The 22,758-nt window shown below is 35.0% G+C and overlaps 1 protein-coding gene across 2 annotated transcripts in view; it reads right to left on the bottom strand.

Moving 5' to 3' along the window:
* The window catches only part of CNTN5 (contactin 5), a 673,925-nt gene that overhangs the window by 187,597 nt on the left and 463,570 nt on the right, over window positions 1-22,758 (bottom strand). For both annotated transcript variants that reach the window (XM_075081792.1, XM_075081802.1), the window contains one exon: window positions 3,631-3,726. In XM_075081792.1, coding sequence (XP_074937893.1) covers window positions 3,631-3,726 — 96 coding nt within the window. The remainder of the gene's footprint in view (window positions 1-3,630; window positions 3,727-22,758) is intronic.

Below are 22,758 nucleotides of genomic sequence, written 5' to 3'. Positions count from 1 at the left end.
TAAAACCCTATATTTACATCCTTTAGAATACCACAATGAAAAGCTGTAATTCTGTTTATGAAAAAAAGCAACACAGGCCTTTTAGACATCAAAGCAAGCTTGTTATTTAAGCAGTTGGTAATTAATGAACCTCTTGCTTAGCAAAGGTATCTAAGAGTTAACTGTCTAGGAAACTCACCTTGGAGAAAAATTTAATGGGGGGGTGAGAAAAAATCAAATGTTATGTTTATGGAAGAAAAAAAAAGGATGAACCGTTATGTTTATGGGTGATCAAGTTATCCACGATTAATATATTTCACAGAGGACAACTTTAGGATTTGCAACAAAAAAAAGTATTCATGGAAAAGCTTCTAGAGTAGACACATTAAACTGCTATAGGACTCCCAATGAAGTCAGAGGCAGCATTTTTTCTGGAATGATGGTCCAAGAAAAGCAAGAGGTGACAATCTGCCAGTAGCTGTTTGTCATAAGGAGCCTGCACAAAATCAGTTTTGTTGAATGTATTTTCCTTCACCATTCTGAAAGAAGGGATAGTGTCTCTCCAAAAAAAGGCCCCTCCTTTTGCTGCTCAGCTCTGTCTCTGCAAAGATGACAATAACTTAAACTCATTTATTAAAACCAAGAAATGATTCTCTCATCTGAAACTACACTGCAAATATTCTGAATATATTTCAGGTAAATTTTTTTTTTCTTGTTTCCCCTGTAAAATATTTGGACAACAACCTAATGAAAACTTACATGAATAATCTATATATATCACAAGTTTGTATTTGTTTGTTTGCTTATTGCATTACCTCTTGATAATATATCACAGCACTAATAAACAGAAGACAAGTCTGTATACATATGAATCTTGTTTTCTGCATAAATCCTAGTCAAAAGAAATTAGTGTAGTATTGTTTTCAGTCAGTGGTGCTTTGTAAAGACTTTCAAATTTTTTCTAGAATTGTGTTCTGTAAGAATGGAATGTAAGCATTACACAATCAAAAGTATTTGAATTATCTCCTATTTGAAAACATGTTGATAAGCCTATATCTCTTTTAACATACTGTTCTTTCACTGAGTCATCTTTCTTTTCCCATGATAGTAATTTTCTAAAAAGGTTCAATCCTGAAATTCTTAGGCAAGTTTGTAAGTAGTTATTGACTTCAGAGACTGAGGAATGGGATTCTCTTGAAGGACAAATTGCTTACAAGGTTGTGGAGAATGATGAGGTTTTATATTGTATCATGGATTTATCTCCTGGGATAAGTAAGTGAAAATTATTTCTAAAGGTGCTGACCAACGTGAATAAATCAATATAACAGAGCTTCATCCACAAAAAATTCTCTGTCATCAAAAACACCCCCATAACTCATGGTCTTGTTAATGTTAGATGTTCACATATTCCAAACATGATTTAAATAGTTTTTAGCTTAGATATATCCACTACAATAGCTTAGCATTCACTTAAAAATTTGTCTCCCAGGTGATTTTGAGGGTCAAAATTTCTTAGGACTATTTAGAAGACAATACCATCTTTGCAAATCACACACAGAAACTAAAATGAAGTACCCAGAAATGGAAGACTAAAACCAAAAAAAATTAAAACTGTATTTTTTATGTTCCTGCACACAAACCCTTTAAGTTCTTCTACTCTGCAAAAGAATTTTGTAGCTGGAAGAGAAGTTTCATTATTTCATTACTTCATTACTTACTGCTTAATTTCAGAATTGAATTCACACACTTCCCTCTTGAAGTTCTGCTTTTGCCCAAAATAGTTTTCCACAAATTGACTCTGATCTGGCAGTCATCTTTCATAGTTTCTTGTACCTATTGCCAGAGCATCATGGAATGATTTATTGTTGAAACATCACCAGCTGTGGAATTTTTTGGAAGGCCCATGGAGATAGCTCTCCCCTTTCCAGGAGACTCCATCCACTGTGCTAACATATTTGCAATCCCTTTGCAGTACCACAAGGACTTACAGCCCTTCACTATTTTGCTGGAGGGAAGCTGCATGTCATTCTGCATTACATGGTGAACAACAGAAAGGGAGGTCAAGTCCCCTTCCCATTCATATGAGGTTGTGTTTACATCTGTATATCAATGCAATTTTTCAGCTTTCAGTGATTAATCCTCGACACCGCAGAGTCTTTCTTGGCATAACTATGGTGACAAAATTATGCCAACAGGGGTTCAAAATGTTTTTCTAGAAGTAGTTTTCCTGCTGGCATAGCATACCAGTGCTCAAATAATATAAACGAAACCAACTGAACACTGCCTGTGAGCACAGTAGTTTCCACAGCAGGGGTTTTGCTGGCCCACTGATAAAAATGAAAGATACCAGTTTTCCACCATCAAAGGGAATGTGTGTATGACAGTAGAACATTGCACTGGAATCTGTCTAAATACACGTTTGAAAGCATAATTTTAGGGAAAAAGGTTTGATGACATATAAGGTGCATTTTGTGGAATGGCAGATGTTACAAGACGCACGACTACTTCAGTTATGATGCCCATCTATTCTTACATGCTCAGTTTGTTTGGGGAAATAAAATTCATCTGTGGTGTTGAAACCCCCTCTTACTTTTTCTGTCTATGACTTTTCCATCCCAGTTTACTTATCGTAATCAAGCCTTAACATCATGTACTCAATTCCATCACATAGAGACAGTCATGTCAACCTCAGAAATAGATTATAAAGGCAACTGTAACAAGAGAATATACCCAGAAGAGAGGAAAGCATACAGATGGTCAGAGGATAAAAAACGTTAATTACATTGATAATTGTAATACAGTAATAGCAATCATTCCAGAATAAATAGAAACTGAACATATTTCTCTAACAGAAACTCAGAAGATGTTTCCTTTTCTGCGTCTCTTCCCTCTGCGGTGTAACTTTTTCCAGGGCTCAGACTTGGATGAAAAAATATCCCCTCAGTTCACACCTCATTTCCTGAAGAGGAGAAGGATAGGCTATAGGCTATACTGCATCTATTGAAAACCAAGGTATTCTCTCTAGCATCATGTCTCCATGTGTTATATGGTATGCAAATATAAAGATGTTCTTTGCTATCTATCTGCAGACATTGCAGGAGTGCCAATTTGAAAAGCAAAAATGTAACCTCTCTGGAATATCTACACTTCCATTTGGGAACAGACAGGCTTTTCATGAGATTTTCTGACTTCTCACAATGATGCTGTTGTACTGGAAACTAAGTTATACAGCAAAAGGAAGCAACCAAAACCATGGCTGTATTACTGAAAACAAAAGACAATTTGTATTCAACAACTGTATCTTGACACTGACATTTGGAACAATTTCTGAAGGCTTCTAAACTCTAAAAGGAATTGTCTGTGACCTCAAGGCAGCATATTCACCATTGTTGGCACAGAGACTATTGTTGTGCACTCAAGTTTTAAACTGGGAATAAGACAATCTTGTGACAGAAGCTCTGCTCCTATTCGGTGGCATTTGCAGTATACAAGTTTTAATTACTCTTTTGGTACTCAAAAAACTGTCAGCAGAATGGCAGTTACATCATTTTTGAAGTTCTGCAATCAAATACACATTGTATCTAAAATACTGAGCATCCAATCAGCATACTGTAAAGGACCAGTGTGCAAACAAGCTGCAGCCTACTGTACCTGGTGAATGAAATGGAGGGGAGCACATCAGAACAACTCCTTGACCTTCACGTACAGAGACAGCACTTCTTGTCCGACCGCTAAAATTCCCCAGATCTATCAAAAGAACAAAGTATTTTAGTTACATACCGAAGTTTTAAAATTTTGTCGCTACTGTGACTTACATTTTATTTCCTCTTGTAAAGCTGACAGTTCCTTTTTTCATATCTTTATCTATAATATTTAAAAATAAATCTATTTCCATTACAAAAAATTCCATGTTGCATCAGCACTTTATTACTCTTATTAGTGCACTTCGATAGAGTATCAAAGGAAAACAGCAGACAATATATATACCATTTGCAAAAAACATTTAATACTGTTTTTATTTCTTTTTACCATTTCTTTTTTTCACCAATAGAAATGATTTATGCACAGTGAAAAAAAGAAAGAAATAAAAGTGGAGAGAACACCTTGGTTAACATCCAGACTGATGCTGTTATAAACATCACCTGGGCAATGCACAGCACATTGTGAGGAGAAGAAGGGAAAATGAACCTCATTGGTTCTAAAACCAAATCTAGCCTATAGGACATTTACTCTTTTTAAATACTTTCATTCTGGTTTCTCTGGTGTTGTAAACACAGTCCAGTTGTGGGTAAATCTATTTTCCTTCCAAAATTTTCCCTTCAGCAGGTGAATAAGGGACATTTCACTTTTTGTACAAAACCTTTTGAATGAGGCTGTAGGGCTCTGATATGAACAGTTCATTGTGTGGCCTCTCAACCAGAAGATCTGATTACTCCATTTACCACAGGGAACACTGGACCTGGCTTCACATTTGAGGTGGATAGCTATGCTCTAGCATGCATATCTGTAGCGGAACAGATGTGATATAGTTCAGTTTTGACATCAGACCGGTACCTTCATCCATTCCTCGGTGCCAGGGATGCCACCTAAAGCCTCTATTTACTCAGGGTTTTTCTAGGGACAATTCTCTCTGATGTGGATCAAGGGGAAAAGAGCTGCAGTAAAGGTACCCAAAGATATCTTTGAAAAGGACACTGAAGCTTCTGCAGGTACTAAAAGAGGACCCAAAATATGAATAGATAGGACCAGTGGGAGCAACTCTCATTGAAACTCAATGACCTGTAGCTGTACCTGTTCATTTCTGTGTACAGACCAAGGTGCTGGTACGAGCCACACAGCACCATACAGTTTGAATAGGCTGAGTAGAATTATTACTAAAGAAAGTAATAATTTAAGAGAGCTTAAGAAAGCTGCACTCAGCTGAGAGTTCTCTGTCAGATGCTGAAGCTCCACATCGTGCTGCATGCTTAGTAAAACTGAAGTTCAGTGATTTTCAAAAGTAATATGAGTTGATCTTTAATGGATTTCATAATGGGTTTAGATGCACTTTTTTTAAGTAGAAAGAGACTTTTAATCTTTCCAAATGCTTTTGCACATTTCTAAAAGATGTCATTGGCAGAAGCCTAAAATTTAATTGTATCTAAACTTGCACAGTGTTGGGCCAAAAGAGATCAGTGTTCTCATTTCAACAATAGATACAATATTTGAACAGAGAAAAGATGGATGGGCTTCAGTAGAATTTTAACAAATAACAGGACAATATTCCCAAATTATACAAAATTTTGCTAGGCAATAGTTAATGAAATATTGTATTGCTTTTTAAAATAAGCCCAACAAGGGTTATAATACAATCTGGTGTTACTTCACTTAAAAGTGTCATCTAATGAATGTTACCTCATAGTGTATTCTGCAGCAATGTAATCATTATTTTATGCCTAGAAAGTAGTAGGCTGGTATATCCTTGCATAACCAGTTGTTTTGAATGGGAGAACAACTTGCAATGAAAAGTTTTCTTACTTAAAAATATCTGGATTTCACTTGCATGTGATTTTGGGTCTACAACTTTATGTATGTTTGTGTTAAGTCCTGTTTTTTTTGTAAAAGGAAGCTGATATATCAACTAATATTTTCTGCAATCTATTAAGAAACCAATGCTTAGGCTCTGATTTTAATGTACAATTTAGGAATACAATAATCTTTTTTAGTACATTATTGCAGAGTCCTTGTAAAAGCTGTGCGTGTCATGAAGTATTTTTTTCAAGGTCAATTTTTCAGGCAAGAAAGACACTGGATTTCACTAAAATTGTCCTTGTAGCCTTCCTTCTCAGGAAGATATGATAAATCTTCTCTGTCTCGGCATCCTAAAACATGCAGTTTAATTTACTACTGAAATACCTTCAAGGTTCCAGACTGTATGCACAAATCAACCTCAGTGAATTTAAAATGTAGACAGAACTTGAACTGGTGTGTCATGGCTTCAGCGTGTTTTGAGGAGATGTTCTGAAACCAGAACAGTCACTATGTGAGACATACATAGGCCATTTCTCTATGTACTGGAATAGATATTTTCATAGCAGTACTTCCTTACCTAGAATTTGGAGGAAAAAAACAACCTACGTTGCAGATATCAGGAAAAGAGCTGTAATACTCCTGACTACCTGAAACCCATACTGCAAGACTTCTCTATGCACTATAAAAGGAGAATTTCTTTTTTTCTTTTAGAAAATATTTGGATCAGAGCCCAATAGCTGAATAAATTAAAATATTGTGAGTTCAATAGTAGAATTTCATACCAGTGTGAGGAGAGACTCTCTGCAACTTATACAGAGAGCAGGACAAGGAAGCAATATTTTCTACTTCTAAAAAAGGTCTCTGAGATTTGTTTCCACAGGCTTTTTCTGCAATTTCTTGTAAGCCTGAAAATAAGCAATCAGAATTTTCAGAAATATTTTTTATTTAAAAAAAAAATTAAGAACTTCAGTGTTTTGATTTCAATTCCAAGCTCGATTTAAAATACTGAATAATTTTTAAAGAAATCTTTAATTTTAGAAAAATATTTTTTTTTCTTGGAGAAAACCTATTATTTATAAACCTCTCCTAAGGGAAAAAATATTTTAATTTTAATGTAGAGTCCTGTGTCTCCTAGGGTTAAATCTTTTCATCCTTGACATGATGTTTTTACTATCTGTGGTGCACAACCTGGAAGCTGGTCAACATAAAATAAGGGAAATTTGTGACACCTAAATTGTAACCTCTATAGGCAGAAGTAAAAGTCTTAGAGTTTTTGCTATTTTTTTTTATCAGGTGCATAAATGCTATTTTCCAATTAGCTGTTGCAATCTCAGGATTATTTTTTTCCTAGTTTCCTGTTTTGTATTTGCACTGAGATGGAGAAATATTCTTTTTTCATTTTTTCTCAAAATGAAAAACAGGAATCTTCTTTTTAGTTAAAAACAAAAGTACTATGTATGCCTAATGTTTCTATTTGTTCAAACCAATTAATTTCAAACTAAAGAAAGAAGGTAACAAAGAGCTTTGAATTTCAGATCTTTTTGGTTATGTTAGTTCTGAATTGGATTTCTTGTTAGCATACAGTGAAAAAAAGGATTAACAGGTGTAAAATCAGGGATTTAGCTGTAAAACAAATAAATGTAGGAAAGCTTAAAAGGAAGGAAAGGTGAATGGTCATGCTTGCAGTTCCCCCACGTTAAAATAATAAGTCAAAAATGGAAGAATCAAATGAAAGGGAAATTTAATTCACTTACTGCAAAACTCAGCCATTTCATATCCTGCCATATTGAGAAAAGACAGCTATTGAAAAAGTATTCAAAGCCCAACCATTTTACTGTAAGAACTCTAAAATTAAAGATAATAAAAGAAAGGGTAGACAGAATGCATCTTTATATGTAGGGACGGTAACATCTCACACAGCAGTGCTGGCCATCAGTTCAGTATTCTTCCTGCACTATAAACCTGTAACATGTGAGACATGTCAGACAGCCCCACACAGAATGAGTCTGTCCTTCATAGTATGATGATGTGTATGGTTGATTGATAAGAAAATGTCTTTTTGTGCTTCATAGGTGTTCATCTTATGCCCTGAATGATTAGTTTTATTTACCCTTACGTCAGCGTTAGTGGCAATGACGATTACACTTATTATATTCTTTTCAAAGCATTTCCTGGGGTTCCATCTACATGACTTCCATACTCTTTAACATGAAGAACAGCCCTGACCACTTTGAAAATATATAGTTAAGTGCCAGTCACCGCTTCTAATGTAAACATAGTATTAGCAATATATATGCAAACATGCAAAGAACATCTAGGATGGAACATGTGCGGTGGGAGTAGCACAATTTTATTAGTTTTACTGCTAAAAAAAGTATTTAATTCAACAAATATGATACAGTGTCACTAGAGAATAACCTGTGACCCAGGAGTGGTCTCCACTATAAAAGGGAAACAGTAGAGAAGTTCCAAGACACAAGACATTAAATCTAATGGGTTTGGTGCAATGCTTTCTGGATGTCCTACATATACCTGAGGTGTAATTAGCTCAGTGAATTACTCAGTCTTTGACAGAAGTTATAAGCTTGGGAAAAACATTCAGAACACTGATCCAAAGCAGCTGCAGGTAGTATACCTGTCTTTTCAGTGGCTATCCCCATTCTTCGGAAAGGAGCTGAAGTATGTGTTTCTTTCAACACACATAGATTTTTATCGATGTTTATTGTGGAAGAGTGACACTCAACACCACAAGAGTATCAGTTTAAATAAGACCCAACAGAAAACAAAACACTTCTGCAGAAGGTGAAAGGAGTAATGGAAAATAAACGAGAAAAATCTCAAGGCAGACAAAGCAACAGAAAACTTTGCAGGACTAGCAACAAAATAAACAACTAAATAAAGGGGGAAATATTCTGTCATTGACAGAAGGACTTGTGCAAAAGTTGGAGCAGTTTTTAGCACTTTGCAGCCTTCCAGTTTGCTTTCACTGTAGTTTGCCTTTTAGGCATGCACAGGAGGGATTGTTCATTCTCTGTGTTCATCAGTTGGCTGCAACTGACGGCAGCAAGAGTGAAGTGGCAGGTTTCTGTGACCCCGATAACAGTCCACTGATGATTGCTATGAAATTAGGGTCAAATTAAAAATTAAAAACAGTTCTTGTATTTGTTTTAGGAAATGACTGCTTGGTAACCTAGCATGGAAGCTGTGGAAGGCTCTGTCATTCATTATCCGTGACTTAAACCAGTCAATTCTTAACCAGCCCAATTCTGTGAATTTAAACTATTTTATGTGTAAATTTATTATGGAGTTTAAAATGAACATCATATGATATGTATTGTTTAAAGCGATACTGAAGATATCTAAAATATGAAGCAGGCGATATTCTTTGTAATAAGGTAAAAATAGCTCTACCCAAGCTAAAATTCTTCTGTCAGGTCAAGGACAAACTTATTCATTGCATTGTCACTACAGAGAGGGTAGCCTTCCTCTCCTTGTATTTGAAAGACAGGACTAAGAAATAGACCTTGAGCTGGAATAGTAGCTCTTTTATAAAGGTAAGATTTACAGGGAAAGGAATTCCATTAAAAATATGTTTTTCAAAATTTCATTATAACCTAAATCAAAAACATGGCTTGACTGTACACTCTAAACAATGAGAAATAAAAATGTTGTGTTTAACAGTCCATAAGTACAGGCTATAGAAGAATGAAAGGAAGGTATTAAAAAGAAATTACATATATAATTGCATAGGGAACTTTTAAATTGGATTAATTAAATACAGTGCTCATAGAATATCGAGATCTCCAAAGAAATTAATAGATCATTTTATTATCGACATACAGCTATTTTCTAGGAATATCAGATTAAATAGGTGGAGTCATATTATTAGGGACAATCACTGGATCTAAAAGTAACTTTTAATACTGAAGATGTTAACTAGAAAAGATGTGAAAGGAAGCTTAGACAAAAAGATTTCTGCCATGACAGCAACACACCTCACCATGGTTAATGGGAAAACCATACATCTTGAACTTTTAAAAATCACATTACCATATGACTTTTAGGTGGCAAAATAAGGGCAAGTTTCAAGTACTTTAGAATGTATCATGCTTATTATCATTGCTGTTGTTATTATTTATTGCCAGAAAGCTTTTGAGTCCTTCATGGATCATCAGTCTGACATGACCTGAAAAAGGTAATTCTTTTCCTCAGAGAAGTTACTATGACAGTATGTAACGAGACACAACAGAATGAGAATACCAAGAAGCAATGATGTTTTAAATTTGTACGCCAGCTACCCTGCACCTCTGTACACCTGCAGATTCATTGAAGAATTTTAAGGAAGGGGGGTGGTTATACAGGTGTTTTCAGGGGGTGCCAGTAAAAGACAATGAGAGGCTCATGAGAAAGCTTGAAGATTCCTGTCTGAAAATGTAAAAGATGAAGAACAGAAGGTGCAAGATACTGTATTTTCTTATATTTAGATCAACATATTCCAGAATCTTTTTTGGATATGACAATGCATATTTTTTTTCCTCAGAAATAAAGAGAAGTCATTAAGGAACGTTTGAATAATGATGGTCCTTGAGTGCATTCTTGTAAAAAGAAAAGAATTTTCTTTCTACCATGCTATCAGCATGAACTGTAATGTATTCACAATTGATTCATTAGCCCTAAACTAATTTTTCACTAGCAATGCAGAGGAATAGTTAACTAAAGGAACATTGTTTTTTCTGTCCTTAATGGCATATTTTATATATGTAATTTTTATATATTGTAAATATTCAAAGCTACCTGGTCCATTGCTGTCAATAGTATCATCCTGTTTATTGCCCATCTTCATCTAGCTGTCTATGTCTACTGTTTTACTTTGTAAGTAGAGAACATCTTTTTGTACTTTCTACATTTCCTATCACAGAGAAGTCATGAATCCATAAACATGGCTAATACGTGCTACCATAATACAAATTATTATAGTAATAATTAAGGATTCTGGTAAAGATAAGAAATGTATAGAACTATTTCCTAAAATGATTTATTAATTCTTGTATGAAATACAGTGTAATACTTTTTTTTTAATTTCTTCACCAATTAGATTATTATTTATAATTAATTATTATTAATTAGAAAAATAGAACTTTTTATAAAAGGAAAAATATTTTTGCTTCTAATTACTATGCTATACTTGTTAAAAGGGTACACTGCTTTTCAATTAAAATATTCACTACCTGTGATCCTACATAGATTTTATATAAAATATAAATTGATATGCTTCTTGTACATTTTTCTCCTGACCAGCTACTCATTTTTTTGATTTAATCTAACCATTCATGAAAGGGTGCCCCAGGAGTCTTATGTATATCAGGAGCTTTGAAGAATTTTTTTATTTTGTTATACCTAGTTTCAACAGCACCAGTGAATACCACCAGTATCATCAATAAAGCTTAATTCTCCTCAAAGCCTTGAAGAAGAAAGGGAATTTGTAGGTACCAAAATCTGCCTGAACTTCAGAAGGATTTCTGCACTCATAAATCCTGAAGTACTGGATCAAAGTGAATTAGAAAAAGAAATATTTACATGCAGAATAAAATAACAAGATTGTGTTGAAAATTATAGAGCTGGTATATGATTCAACTTGCCATGTTAATTGCACGATATCTGGGACATTTGCCGTTACAGTTGTTGATGGTTATGATTAATTAACTACAATCATTCTGTGCCTGTCAGGTTTCATCTATTCTTACAATAATTCTTTCAGCATGCTTCTCAGCTGTCTTTCATATCTGCATATTACAATATGAGGGCAAAACACAGAACGAAGTGGAAATATAATTAAGATTTTTTTTCATCCTTTCGTTCAATTCATGATCTGTCATTTAGGAGCAACAGCTGAAACCAAACAAATAACCAACCTTAAGCAACAAATGAAAGGAAAGATTTTCAAATAGAGTTGCCAACACTTAGTCACCAAAATAAAGTGGGTCAATAAATGGTGTTATTTCCAGAACTTCTGAGCAAATAGATTTTCACTTGAGTAATATATGCAATGTATTTTTTTGTAAACACATTGTTTTATGTAATGTTATCTGCATCTTGAGAAACATACATTTCTATTTGCATCTTTTTTAACACATTTTCCTGGCATTGAGTGGTATACTAACCCATATAAATTCTGTATACACGGTATTGATAATTCTACTTTCTTACTTTTTTCCTTAGTACTTATGAGTGCTTCTTCCTATTTTCTTATTTGCTCTGTTAGTCACTTTTTTCAACTAAATTAATTCCAAATGTTCAATGCTATATTGTGAACACAGTTTTGTTTGTTGTAACTTTCTTCAACTAGCTATGACTTTTCCTTCCTTTAATTAATGACTAAAGGTAGCAACGCCAGTTAGGATTTTGTGTGATTTAACATGGAATAACTATCACAGTACAGTTTCTTACCATCTGATTTCATATTGAATTGACAGTGACTAATCTCCTCCCTGTAGCTTGTTGGAAAATCACTATATAGGTGTTGTAGTTCACAGAAGACTGATCTGTAACAGTGTTAGTAAGATAGAGAAAAAACCCTTTTCTGGCCACTCTGTGTGAACAAGTCTTTAAGGATAAGATATTAAGTATTTCATTGATTTAATTCATATCAGAGAGTAAAACATTGCTTATATATATCTAATACTTTTAGTTCATGGGGTCTGGTCCTCCAGACAGCATAATGGCTTCAGTTCCATATGTACAGGACAATGTTGCAAACCTTTAGCCTCAAGGATCCTTTCTCCTACATCTCTTAAGTTCCAAATCTGTCTTTGCCAAAGCTGGAATTTATCAGAAGGAAGAGTATAAAACAGTTAAGAAATTAAATTATTCTCATCAGGGAAGGGTTGAAAAGGAAGGAAATTTTCCCAGGTTCAGAAGAGGTGGTGCTGAGCTCACCTAAATTAAAATCTTTACAATTTACACAGCTTCTGCATTCAAGGCTATCTTGCTTCTTTTATACTACACTGACAGAATACCACCATGTTTCCATGACTTGTTTCATCTGACCTAGTTTAGATCTCTAATTTAGAGAAGAGATTAATCCTACAGAATAATTGATTATTTCTCTTTACTGACTACAAAGGGGACCTAGATTTACAAACTCAGGCAAAGATTTTTTAACTTCATGGATATTTTTCTTCAGTGGCATAAATCCAGCAAAGGTGGTACAGACAGAGACTCTGCAGAAAATAAGAGAAAAGCCTGCCCTAACAGGGTACCTGTTCTGAGGTTAATAATGAAAGATGTGTTTGATAATATTTTTGTTATTCTTTTTTTTTTCTGACTAAATTATTTTTTCTATAAATAGAGTTTTTGTTTCAGAATGGTAAGTTATATGTGCGTGAACTAGGACAAATATAATATCTGAGAAATGCTATTCAGATATAAGACTTGGAGAATGGCATAAGTGTCCAGATTCCAGTAACAGCTGGAGGCTTGCAGGCACCATCTCTGTGAGGTATGACATACCCAATTCTGACTCTACTCTAGACAAGTCATTCCACAGTGCTGACTTTTCACTAAACTGACGTGTATAAATGCCTCCATACTTCACTTCTGGTCTATCATAAAGAAAAAAAGAAGGTCATAATCTCCCAGAAATTATTTATTTGCTCTTCACTAGGAGTTGTGGTACCCAGTATGACCTATAAGTCAATTGTGACAAGATACCTAAGTGCTTGGACACATGCAAGGAGTAAATCTGGAAGATCTTGATCTTAGCTAAATAGCTTAACTGGAAATGAAGGCCTTACAAACACAGAGTATTTCCTAGGTAGCAGCTGGTTGTTACATATGATGCTGGATAATGTTTTTAATAAGGCAGTTTGTATTGAAGCATGTTATTTTGCTTAATATCAAGGTGATATGAGTCACTGCAAATCACAGTTTAGGATATGAGCATGTAATTGAACAAGAGTCATTGAAGATAAATAAATTGCCACTAGTCAGCTGAACTACTATAAATTACTGTCTACATACTTTAACCTTTTCAATCTATAAACTAGAACACATCAATTAAAAGCCCTGTGAAGGTGGTTTGGCCATTAATTTAATGATCTAATGTGTGGCCGATGAATGGCACACTATTTATTTATTTGTCATATCAGTAAAGTTAAACTTTCATAGAAGGTTTCAAAATTTCATGGGATTTGGCTAAAGCTGTTTCATGTGCTCTCTGAAGGGCATTTACTTCTCCCCCCTCTCTCTTTGTATTCTAATGTTATTCTTCTATGCCACTTATTTTCTAACCCTTCCTCATGCTAGTGTCAGAGAGCTTGCTTAGCATGCAGCCTCTCCTCTCCTCTCCTCTCCTCTCCTCTCCTCTCCTCTCCTCTCCTCTCCTCTCCTCTCCTCTCCTCTCCTCTCCTCTCCTCTCCTCTCCTCTCCTCTCCTCTCCTCTCCTCTCCTCTCCTCTCCTCTCCTCTCCTCTCCTCTCCTCTCCTCTCCTCTCCTCCACTACTCTACCTTCTCTTTTTCTCTTTTTTCTCAAGACTGTTATGCTTCTTATCAAAATGGTATCCTACCTAAGATATCTATATAAGAAACTGAATTAAGGCACCAGTAGTACTGTGCACGCTGCCATGTAGCAACAAGGTTGCACAAAGAAATAATCACAGTCTCTGTTTTAGGAATGTATATTAGGCAACAATCCCTCAGTATTTCGCTTGATCATTTAAACTCCTTCGTCATTTGTCAAAATTATATATTATTGCCCATTAATCAATAGAAATAAAAGTAAAATATGTTTCCTGAACTACGTAATTTAGATGCTCCACAATGTGGATTGATTTCTTTAAGCAATCTAATAATTGCTTCTCTTTTTAACTGACCTTCCTAGGGCAAAGCAAATTACTGCCAAGTGTGTCCCAGTGATAACAGTGGCACACACTCCTGATAGTGAAACTAAGGAAAATCAAACCTCTGAAAGCTGTTGGTTTGGAATTTATGGGTAATTAGGTAGTATTACTAATGCAGTGGAGAAGAATATCAGGACAGCTTCTTTTCTCATAAGTTGACCACATAACATACAAGAGAGAATCAAGTATTGGTCCACGCTATTTAAGGCTGCAGCCATCCCTAACCAAAGCAGTATGCAATCCTTTACAAAAAAATCCTGAAAGGCAGATTTCCATTTAAGTCAACTGAACTTGCTCATAGGACAGGTCTGGGTGTCCTACCAAAGAACTATACTTCCTCCTACATTAGTACTAATGAATTACACAGCTCTTGTAAACCTTAAAGCTGTAATTGACCATAATCACAGGCAGGTTTAGACAAAGATTTGCCACAAGAAAATACTGGACTCTGTGATACAGGTACTGAGTAGTGTGGGCAAAATTAACCCCTGAGAGATTAAAAAAAAAACCAACAAAAATCAGTCTAGAGAATTTTCGAGCACTGAATACATGGATTTTCAGTGTAATAAGAAAAATTCTGGTAGAGGAATCAGACCTGTTAGGAACTGCCCTTGTAGTAACCTACCAAAAAGCAGTTACAACAGTTATTCGAGAGAGTCAGACATAAAAGAGGACATGGGGGGAAAAACGTTAAAAAGAATTCTAGCCATTTCAAAAGTATGGTGTGCATTTGGCAGAGCAGACTAAATACATATCTTTTTACCAGCAAGGAAAGATTCCAAGCTTCTGTAGCGAATGCGCTGTATGAAAGAACTGCAAATTCACTTCAGAAAAAGAAAAGTGTCAATGTGTAGAAAATAATGTCTGGATTTTATAGTGAAGTTGACCAAATAATTAGAGAGTGTGAAAAGAAGACTATGAAGATGGCTGCTCAGATTTTAATATTATGAAATAATATAAAGAATGATTCAGATATTAATGAATATCAAAGGGAAAATCAGAAAAAAAATCCATAGATGAAGTACTTGCAGAAAAAGTTTCTGCAGCAATATTGCCAGATGATTACTGAATGGCTTGGAACAAGCAGATCAGTAATCTCAGAGGTGCTAAAAGGATTGTTTCTGAATATAAGGTATTCATTTACAAGAGACCTGACACAGCTGAAGAACCTTACTAACTAAAAATAATAGGTGAAATTCTTCATACGTGAGGCTGCAATACTTCAGGAGGAATATATTAATCATACCTTTTGGGTTCTAGATGGTTAATGTTATATGTTATAAAGGTAGTTTGTTTTCCCACACTCCAGTGAGAATTATAGTTGCTTTTACCAAAAAGGGCTGAGTTTTTGCTGTCTGAAAATCAGGTCCTTTGAAAATTTCTTTGTCACCTAAGTAAAATATGTTGTTCTGATGCCATACTTGTAAAAAGAGGTTGACAAATCTAAAAGGCTTTAGAGAAAAATTCTGAGATTAATTTGCACTACAGAAAACATCTTACAGTGATAAATGCCTAAATCTAAGAAAAAATATTCTGATTAAGTTAAAGGTGGGAAAAGGAAAAAGGCTTTTCCATAATTTACTTGCTTTAAAATAAAATATCTGAGCTTCTGAATCAATCTCCTAGTGAGCCTAGCTGATCCCACAAATAAACATGTGATTGTTTAAGTTCGCTCCTAGAAACGGTCCCCTTGAACTCCATGGGTATTCTTAACAGATTTAAATATGTGCATAGATGTTTGTATAAACCATGGAATGTGATTTTTAACATAGATTCCATGCACAAATTTTTTACACAAAAAATAATAGAAAACTCAGATATTCTTAGAAAAGATAAAGAAGAAAAAATAGCGAAGGCTTTTCAGTGATGCGTGAGAAAATAAGAAAATGATCCCAGATTATTGCAGTGTTATCACTTTAAGAATGATTGAAGAAATCTCATTTGAAGGACTGATGTTTAAGGAGATAGTACCTAAATATCTGAGGAGAATTGTATCCATGCTATCAATGTAATTTAATATAAACTCTTTTGTTTAATTCATTGTAACCCATTTTACATGTTTCACACTCTAAGGAGATGAAATGGGATTTTTATCAACATAATTGCAAATTATTGACAAGAACAACTACAGTGGTATCATATATTAATTTTATCCAAGTCAATTACTACTAAATATTGCATGTTTCTAGTTACCAATACAAACATGTATTGTAGGTTAAAATTGACTGTGATTAAGCTCATTCCAAGTAAAAACATAGTGTTAGAAAATTTACACTTACTGATTCAGATGAAGTCATATCATAAATGCCCACGGCCCACCAAATATTAATCAAATGTAAGCAAACCTAAAATGAATGGTAGTGTGACTAAGTAATGGTGACTTAGTTGAGGAGATTCATGTGTGATTATACTTTAAGGTAACAGTATAATGCTAGTACTGAGAAAACCTTTTTTAAATTGATTTGTATGCAAATGATTTTTGAATGTAATAGAACAACATTTCAAATTGTTACCCCTATTATTTGGGAATTTTTTTTGCTTGGAATACAGATTAATTCTTTCCTTCTAACATGTCACCAGAAAAGCAATATTTGTGTGTGCTAAATTTTATTCTCAGTGTGGGGTTCAGTTGCTTGATAGCTACATCTGAGCCAGTCATCCTAATCTTCCTTTAAAGAGAATGCAAAGAAATAGACACTTCAAAGGGCTGATTCATTTGACCTATTTTAGATGTCAGCTTGACATGAATAACTTACATCCTGGTATTGCAATAGACTAAGTAGGGAATCTAACAATTAGGTAGTTGCAGCTGCCTATAGTGTAGATATCTGACATTAAAAGAGAAAGAAAAAAGTGCATTTAGAGGCACTTTATTATTTCCTTGAACTCAGATTGTTTTCTCATTACCATTATTTTGTCTGCAATGCCCTGATAAAATGGAGCAGAAGATGGCAAAGGATTCCTCTGATACATGTAAGAAAAGTAATAAAAGACAAGTATAAAACACTTTAACTCTGTTGACCCTTCATTAGTAGAAGGTGAAGCAAGTTTTTTGCTCTTAACATTACAGCAGTGAGTTAACTAATTTTTTAAAAGGTACACATGAGATTAGTATACGAGTGTAGTACTTTTCCAAACAATTTCCAAATAAAGGCAAATTCAGCTTTTAACCTCATAGGCTTTCATATTGTGGCACTAATTGTATCATAAGATACTGTTCCAGGACAAAGATGGTAGCTTTAAATTTGAAACAACTTGGATATACACATTTAATTTTACGCTTAATGAGTTTCTTATTGTTCTGCAGTATAGGAAATGTATCAGTTACCTGTATTAAAGAATTTTACATTGACTTATAAAAGAATATTACGATGTGGCAAATTCCATCTTTTGCCTACCTGTTTGGTGATTAATGTACCTGTGCAGGAAAACCTTCAGCTCAGTCTTCTAAGCCTGAGTAATACTTTAGACAACCTAATTTCTCCATCTTGGCAAGACATTTATTGGAGAAAAGAGGATGGCAGAAGTGCCACCATCATTAAATGTACGCTTCAAATGACTAGCAAACTAAATCCAGCATGCAGAAAAGCAGCTAACATTTCCTATTTATTGCTTGTAACTTCAGTGGAAACAAAAGGCCTTCAAAATAACAAGGAAGGAATGGAGTGGCTTTGTTATGCATCTACTTTACTGCATTGACTTTATAAAGAGTGTAGGAAGCCACTTCCCTCTCTAGAAACACCTGTAATGTCAGAGAAGCAATGCCTTTGGGTACGTATTGATTTTAAGTAGACAACACAAAACATGATTGCTATCATGTAAACCTGCTCCTCAGCCTCTCAGAGCTTGAGTATTTCTGCCTGTTAAATTCTTCCTTTCAAATGACACTATTATTTAAACACTTCCAAGTTATTTGAGTGCTTCTTAGTTCTCTTAATTCAGAGTTGAAGAGGAACTTAACAGGTATGTATGATGAGATATACGTATAAAGGCTAGAAAAGCTTCCTAATTAAAAATGGGAGGAGGATCAGTATTTTCTCTTGTAACACTAATTTCTGATGTACAAATAGTGACAGTGATGGAAGAAACAAGCAAGTCTTAAACTAAAAAAAAATGTTCATAGTTATCCTCTATTGAATTGCAATTCTGTCGGCGATTTTTTGGTGAACATACCATACAAAATTTAAATACACTCATATATTTTAGTGTCTGTAATCAAACTACACAAATAGTAGCTGTTAATATACGTAACTATAATAAATAAATAATGTGAAATCTATTGCATGTGAAAGGATCTAATTTGTGTTTTACCACTTCATTTAACCCAACTATCTTGTTATTTAGTACATGAGGCTGCACTGTAGTATTAAGTTCCCCATGTCTTGTTAGGCAGTATTAAGTCTCTACTCCTTTGAACACACTCTTATTGCTGACCTGTTAGAAAGAAATGGTTTTGCTCCCCTGTCTGCACTTGTCCTCCTTTAAAATAATAAGTGAATGGGACTATGATATAATTGATATGATGAAGAAAAATCCAAACTGTTGAACAAATACTTACACATTTGGCAAGTAAAGCAGTACAACAGTAATTTCTGACCAACAGACCTGTAATCCTCAGTGGGTCATGAAGAAAAGTTACAGAAATGCATAGCTGCTCAACAGAAACCTATTGGTTTTACAAGGATTTGAATTAAATGCTTGAGGCTGAAGATGCAAGGTAGTCTATAACAATCTCTGAGAGATGGCACAAATTAATGCTCTGAAGTTTGAAAATAACTATTATAGAAAAAACCCCAAACACCTATAATTGCAGATTCAAGAGGCCAAAGGCAAAGGAAGTAGATACAATGGAAAATAATGTGACAATGGAAAATAATGTGACAATGGAAAATAATGTGACAATGGAAAATAATGTAATACAGTGATATTTCATCAGAGAACAGAAATCAGTTCTTTCAAAAACTTTAGTTAGAAAATGATTAATCTGAATACAGCATAAGTAAGGTTAAGTACACCAGCAGAGCAAACAAAATATATTCAGTGAAAATATCCATTTATGCCAAAAAATTAATCTTTTTGTTCATTAGTTTGACATTACTTTTGTTTATCCCAGCCTTGATTTAGGTCCATTGTTTTCTACTTAGCTTAATAGTTATGTTCTTGGTCACTGGGATCACAGGGAAAAGAAATGAAATTCCAGATTTATTTCCTCTACAACCTTTCTTAAGTGTCATTTTATCTTCTTTTATTACTGCAGTGAACTTCTCCAAAGACTTATGAACCTTTCCTGAAGTGTTTTGTAGGCAAGGACAATGACTGGTCAGTCTTGTTAGATCTTACAGACATCGCCTTTCAGTAGACCTGGCATAGACGCTCTTGGCACCGTGCCTGTAGAGAAGGGATGTCCAATACATCAGCTATGAAGGGGATGCAAATTCTGTTTTCCCCCAGCAGACTGCTCAATTGGTATTTGGTAAAATAGCTGTTGTTGTGCCTTTTTCTTATATTATGTGAAACATAATCTCCAGAATCATTAACTTCATGTAATCTTTGGGTGGAAAGAAAAAAATATTTAAATGTTTAAATAGATTTTGGTTAAAGATAAGTGTCTATTGCTCAGCTAACCTCATCCTAAGCATCCATCTTAATGTATCTCAGGTATGAAAATTCTCAGTGAACATTCACAGATTTTACTGCATCCTTGTTTTTAATCTTCATGTGTAAATAAGAAAAAGCAAAAAAGTGATGTGTTCAAGGATATGCCTATGTATGTATTTGAGAATATATTCCAAAGTTGTTTTGCACTGAGAGTCTACACTAGTCAATTATATCAAAGACGAGAAAATACATACAGTTTTTGCAAGCATTCCAAAAAAAGCTCTGGTACACTTGCAAGTGTGTAAGTGGTCGGCACACATCTTTACTATGGGATGACGGCTTGTCATTCAGAAAGCACAGAGCCAAACAACCTTTCAGGAGTTGTCATTTAGGCCAGTCCTGAAACTGGGTTCTTTCTCATTTGGTTATGCAATATGAATATTTTCATGTGGGAGCTGATTCCAGCAAGCTTTCACAAGAGCCTTAAAAAGATAAGTTTTCTACAGATTAATTTTAGCCCATATATGGGCTCGAATTGCTTAGCTAGATGTGGAAGGTCAAGCCTAGTTCATCTTCAGATCTAGGAGAAGATTTCAGTTATGGCTTACAACAGCAAAAACTGGAGGGACAATATAGGACATTCCTCTTCTCTCCAGAAAGAAGAGTAGGACGTCCTCTGTAGGTGCAATTCACAACCTTATGGTTAACATACCAATGCAAATTTGAAATGCAGTTTAACTACAGTGGACTAAAATAATTTCCATTTTCTCCATACTCTATCTTAGAGTAAAGAAATTTGCCCACACTTTCTGTATAACGTGTGATTTTTCCACAAGGTATGCCTGTTCTTACTGGTTGAGTCACAGAAACAGTATCAAAAGAGGGCCATTTGTAATTCCTTTTCAATTCTTAATATAAGTAACTTCTAAAATAACAAATACAATAGACAAATACTATTTTTACATTCCTTTATATGTTCTTTTATCCCAAATCTTGTCTGTGGCATTAATCTGTTCTTTCATAAGGGAAGGATGGAATGTGCAGGAGGAGATAAATCTGAATCTTTCAGATCTATCAGATGGTCAGGAGCTAAGCAGGGTGGAACACACTCTCCCTAGCTGACAGATATCAGGGTTTAGAAGGGGAAAATCAGGAGGAAACTGACTGCTTTTTGTTTGAGATGGGTTATTCTTCAATATCTCCACTGGTAAGCAGAGCGTTTGTGCCATGCATCCATGGATGGAGTGGTGGAGGTGCTTTCATATTCTGTCCACCTACAAGGAGTTGTGGCTGATAGAGCCAGAGCTTTCATTGCAATTTGACCTTCAAAATGCCACAGTGCCACACAAACAAATGACACAGGTCCCGGTTTGTAGCTCTTTCTTTTATCTTGCACCATATAAGCTTATAAATCTGTCTTTCATTTTTTCAGGGCACATGTGAAACCACTATTTTGAAACTAAAGCTGATATTTCTTGAGGATACTTTATGTCTTCTAGCCGTTAACTATACATTCAGCCAAATTCTGTGAACTTGAAGAGACAGCTTGTAATTTAGATATTCTGTCATATCAACAAGCTCACAGTACTGGGGGAAAAATCCCTTACTGTTCTCATGTTTTGTTTTGAATTTTTCCCCTAAACAAACATCAGTTGCTGAAATTCCTAAACTAACAGTAAACTCCCCTTAGTGATAAGTTCAAAAACCTAATGCTAGATGTTTAATATTCTATTTTGTGTTCTTCCTACAGTGAAGGACTCAACTCACCCTTATATGAAAGTTCTATATTTAAGTCAGTCTACGAGGTATTTCTTTCCCCTTCCAGTTTGTGTAATCCAGGTTGGTGTCAGAGGCCTTTCTGTCATGTTCTGAGTTCTGTTTCTCAGAACATGAAAATGCATGTCTTTGCTTCCCTTCTGCATAAACTAATAATACTGTACTTCACAGCCCTACCCTGCAGTAAATTTCACTTAAGGGCAACAATATAAACACTCAGTGCTTATTGCAATAACAAAGTCAAAGTTTTTTAACAGATGAAGGAACACATAGAAACTGGAAGTCAGAGAAATGATAGGATCAGAGGATAATTCAGAGTGGAAGGGACCTCAGGAGGCTGCTGGTCCAATCATCTGTTTAAGCAAAGTCATCCAGAGGGTTAGACCAGGTTGTTTGGAGCTTCTTCTGGTTGGGTCTTGAAAACCTCCAAGGATGGACTGCGTAACATTTCTGGGGAACCTGTGCTATCACCTGGCTGTCTTCATGGGGGAAATGTTTCTCATTATAACCCTCTTTCTAGTTTGTGCCTATTTTCTCTTTTCCTCCTGGCAATCACCACTTTGAAAATTCTGGATACATCTCCATGTTAATGTCCTTATAGGGAATGGGGAGATGCTGTTAGGTCCCATGAAGCTGTCTCTACTTAAGGACGAACAAACCCAGCTCCCCCAGCCTCTCCTCACAGGGCAAGTGCTCCAGCCCTCACCACCTTGGTGGATGGCCACCTGAACTATTTCTACTTTATTATTGTTTTTTCTCTACTGGTGGGTCAGAAACTGGATGCAGTATCAATTCATCATCTCATAGAATAAAAAGATCTCATCAGCAGGGACTGTTTTCTGCTAAGTATCCGAGTCCTTAATCTTCACCTCTCAAACTTCACCCTATTGCTGCTGTAATTACTTAGAGAACTTTTAAAATAATTTGATATTATTATTATAATAATTGTGATAGAAGAACTTTCTTGCTTCAATATTTGTAAAGAGGTTGCAATTCA

This window comes from Phalacrocorax aristotelis, chromosome 1, assembly GCF_949628215.1.
Source record: "Phalacrocorax aristotelis chromosome 1, bGulAri2.1, whole genome shotgun sequence".
NCBI lineage: Eukaryota > Metazoa > Chordata > Aves > Suliformes > Phalacrocoracidae > Phalacrocorax > Phalacrocorax aristotelis.
Note: the sequence above shows the minus strand (reverse complement) of the source record. Positions and strands in the feature narration are given on the sequence as shown.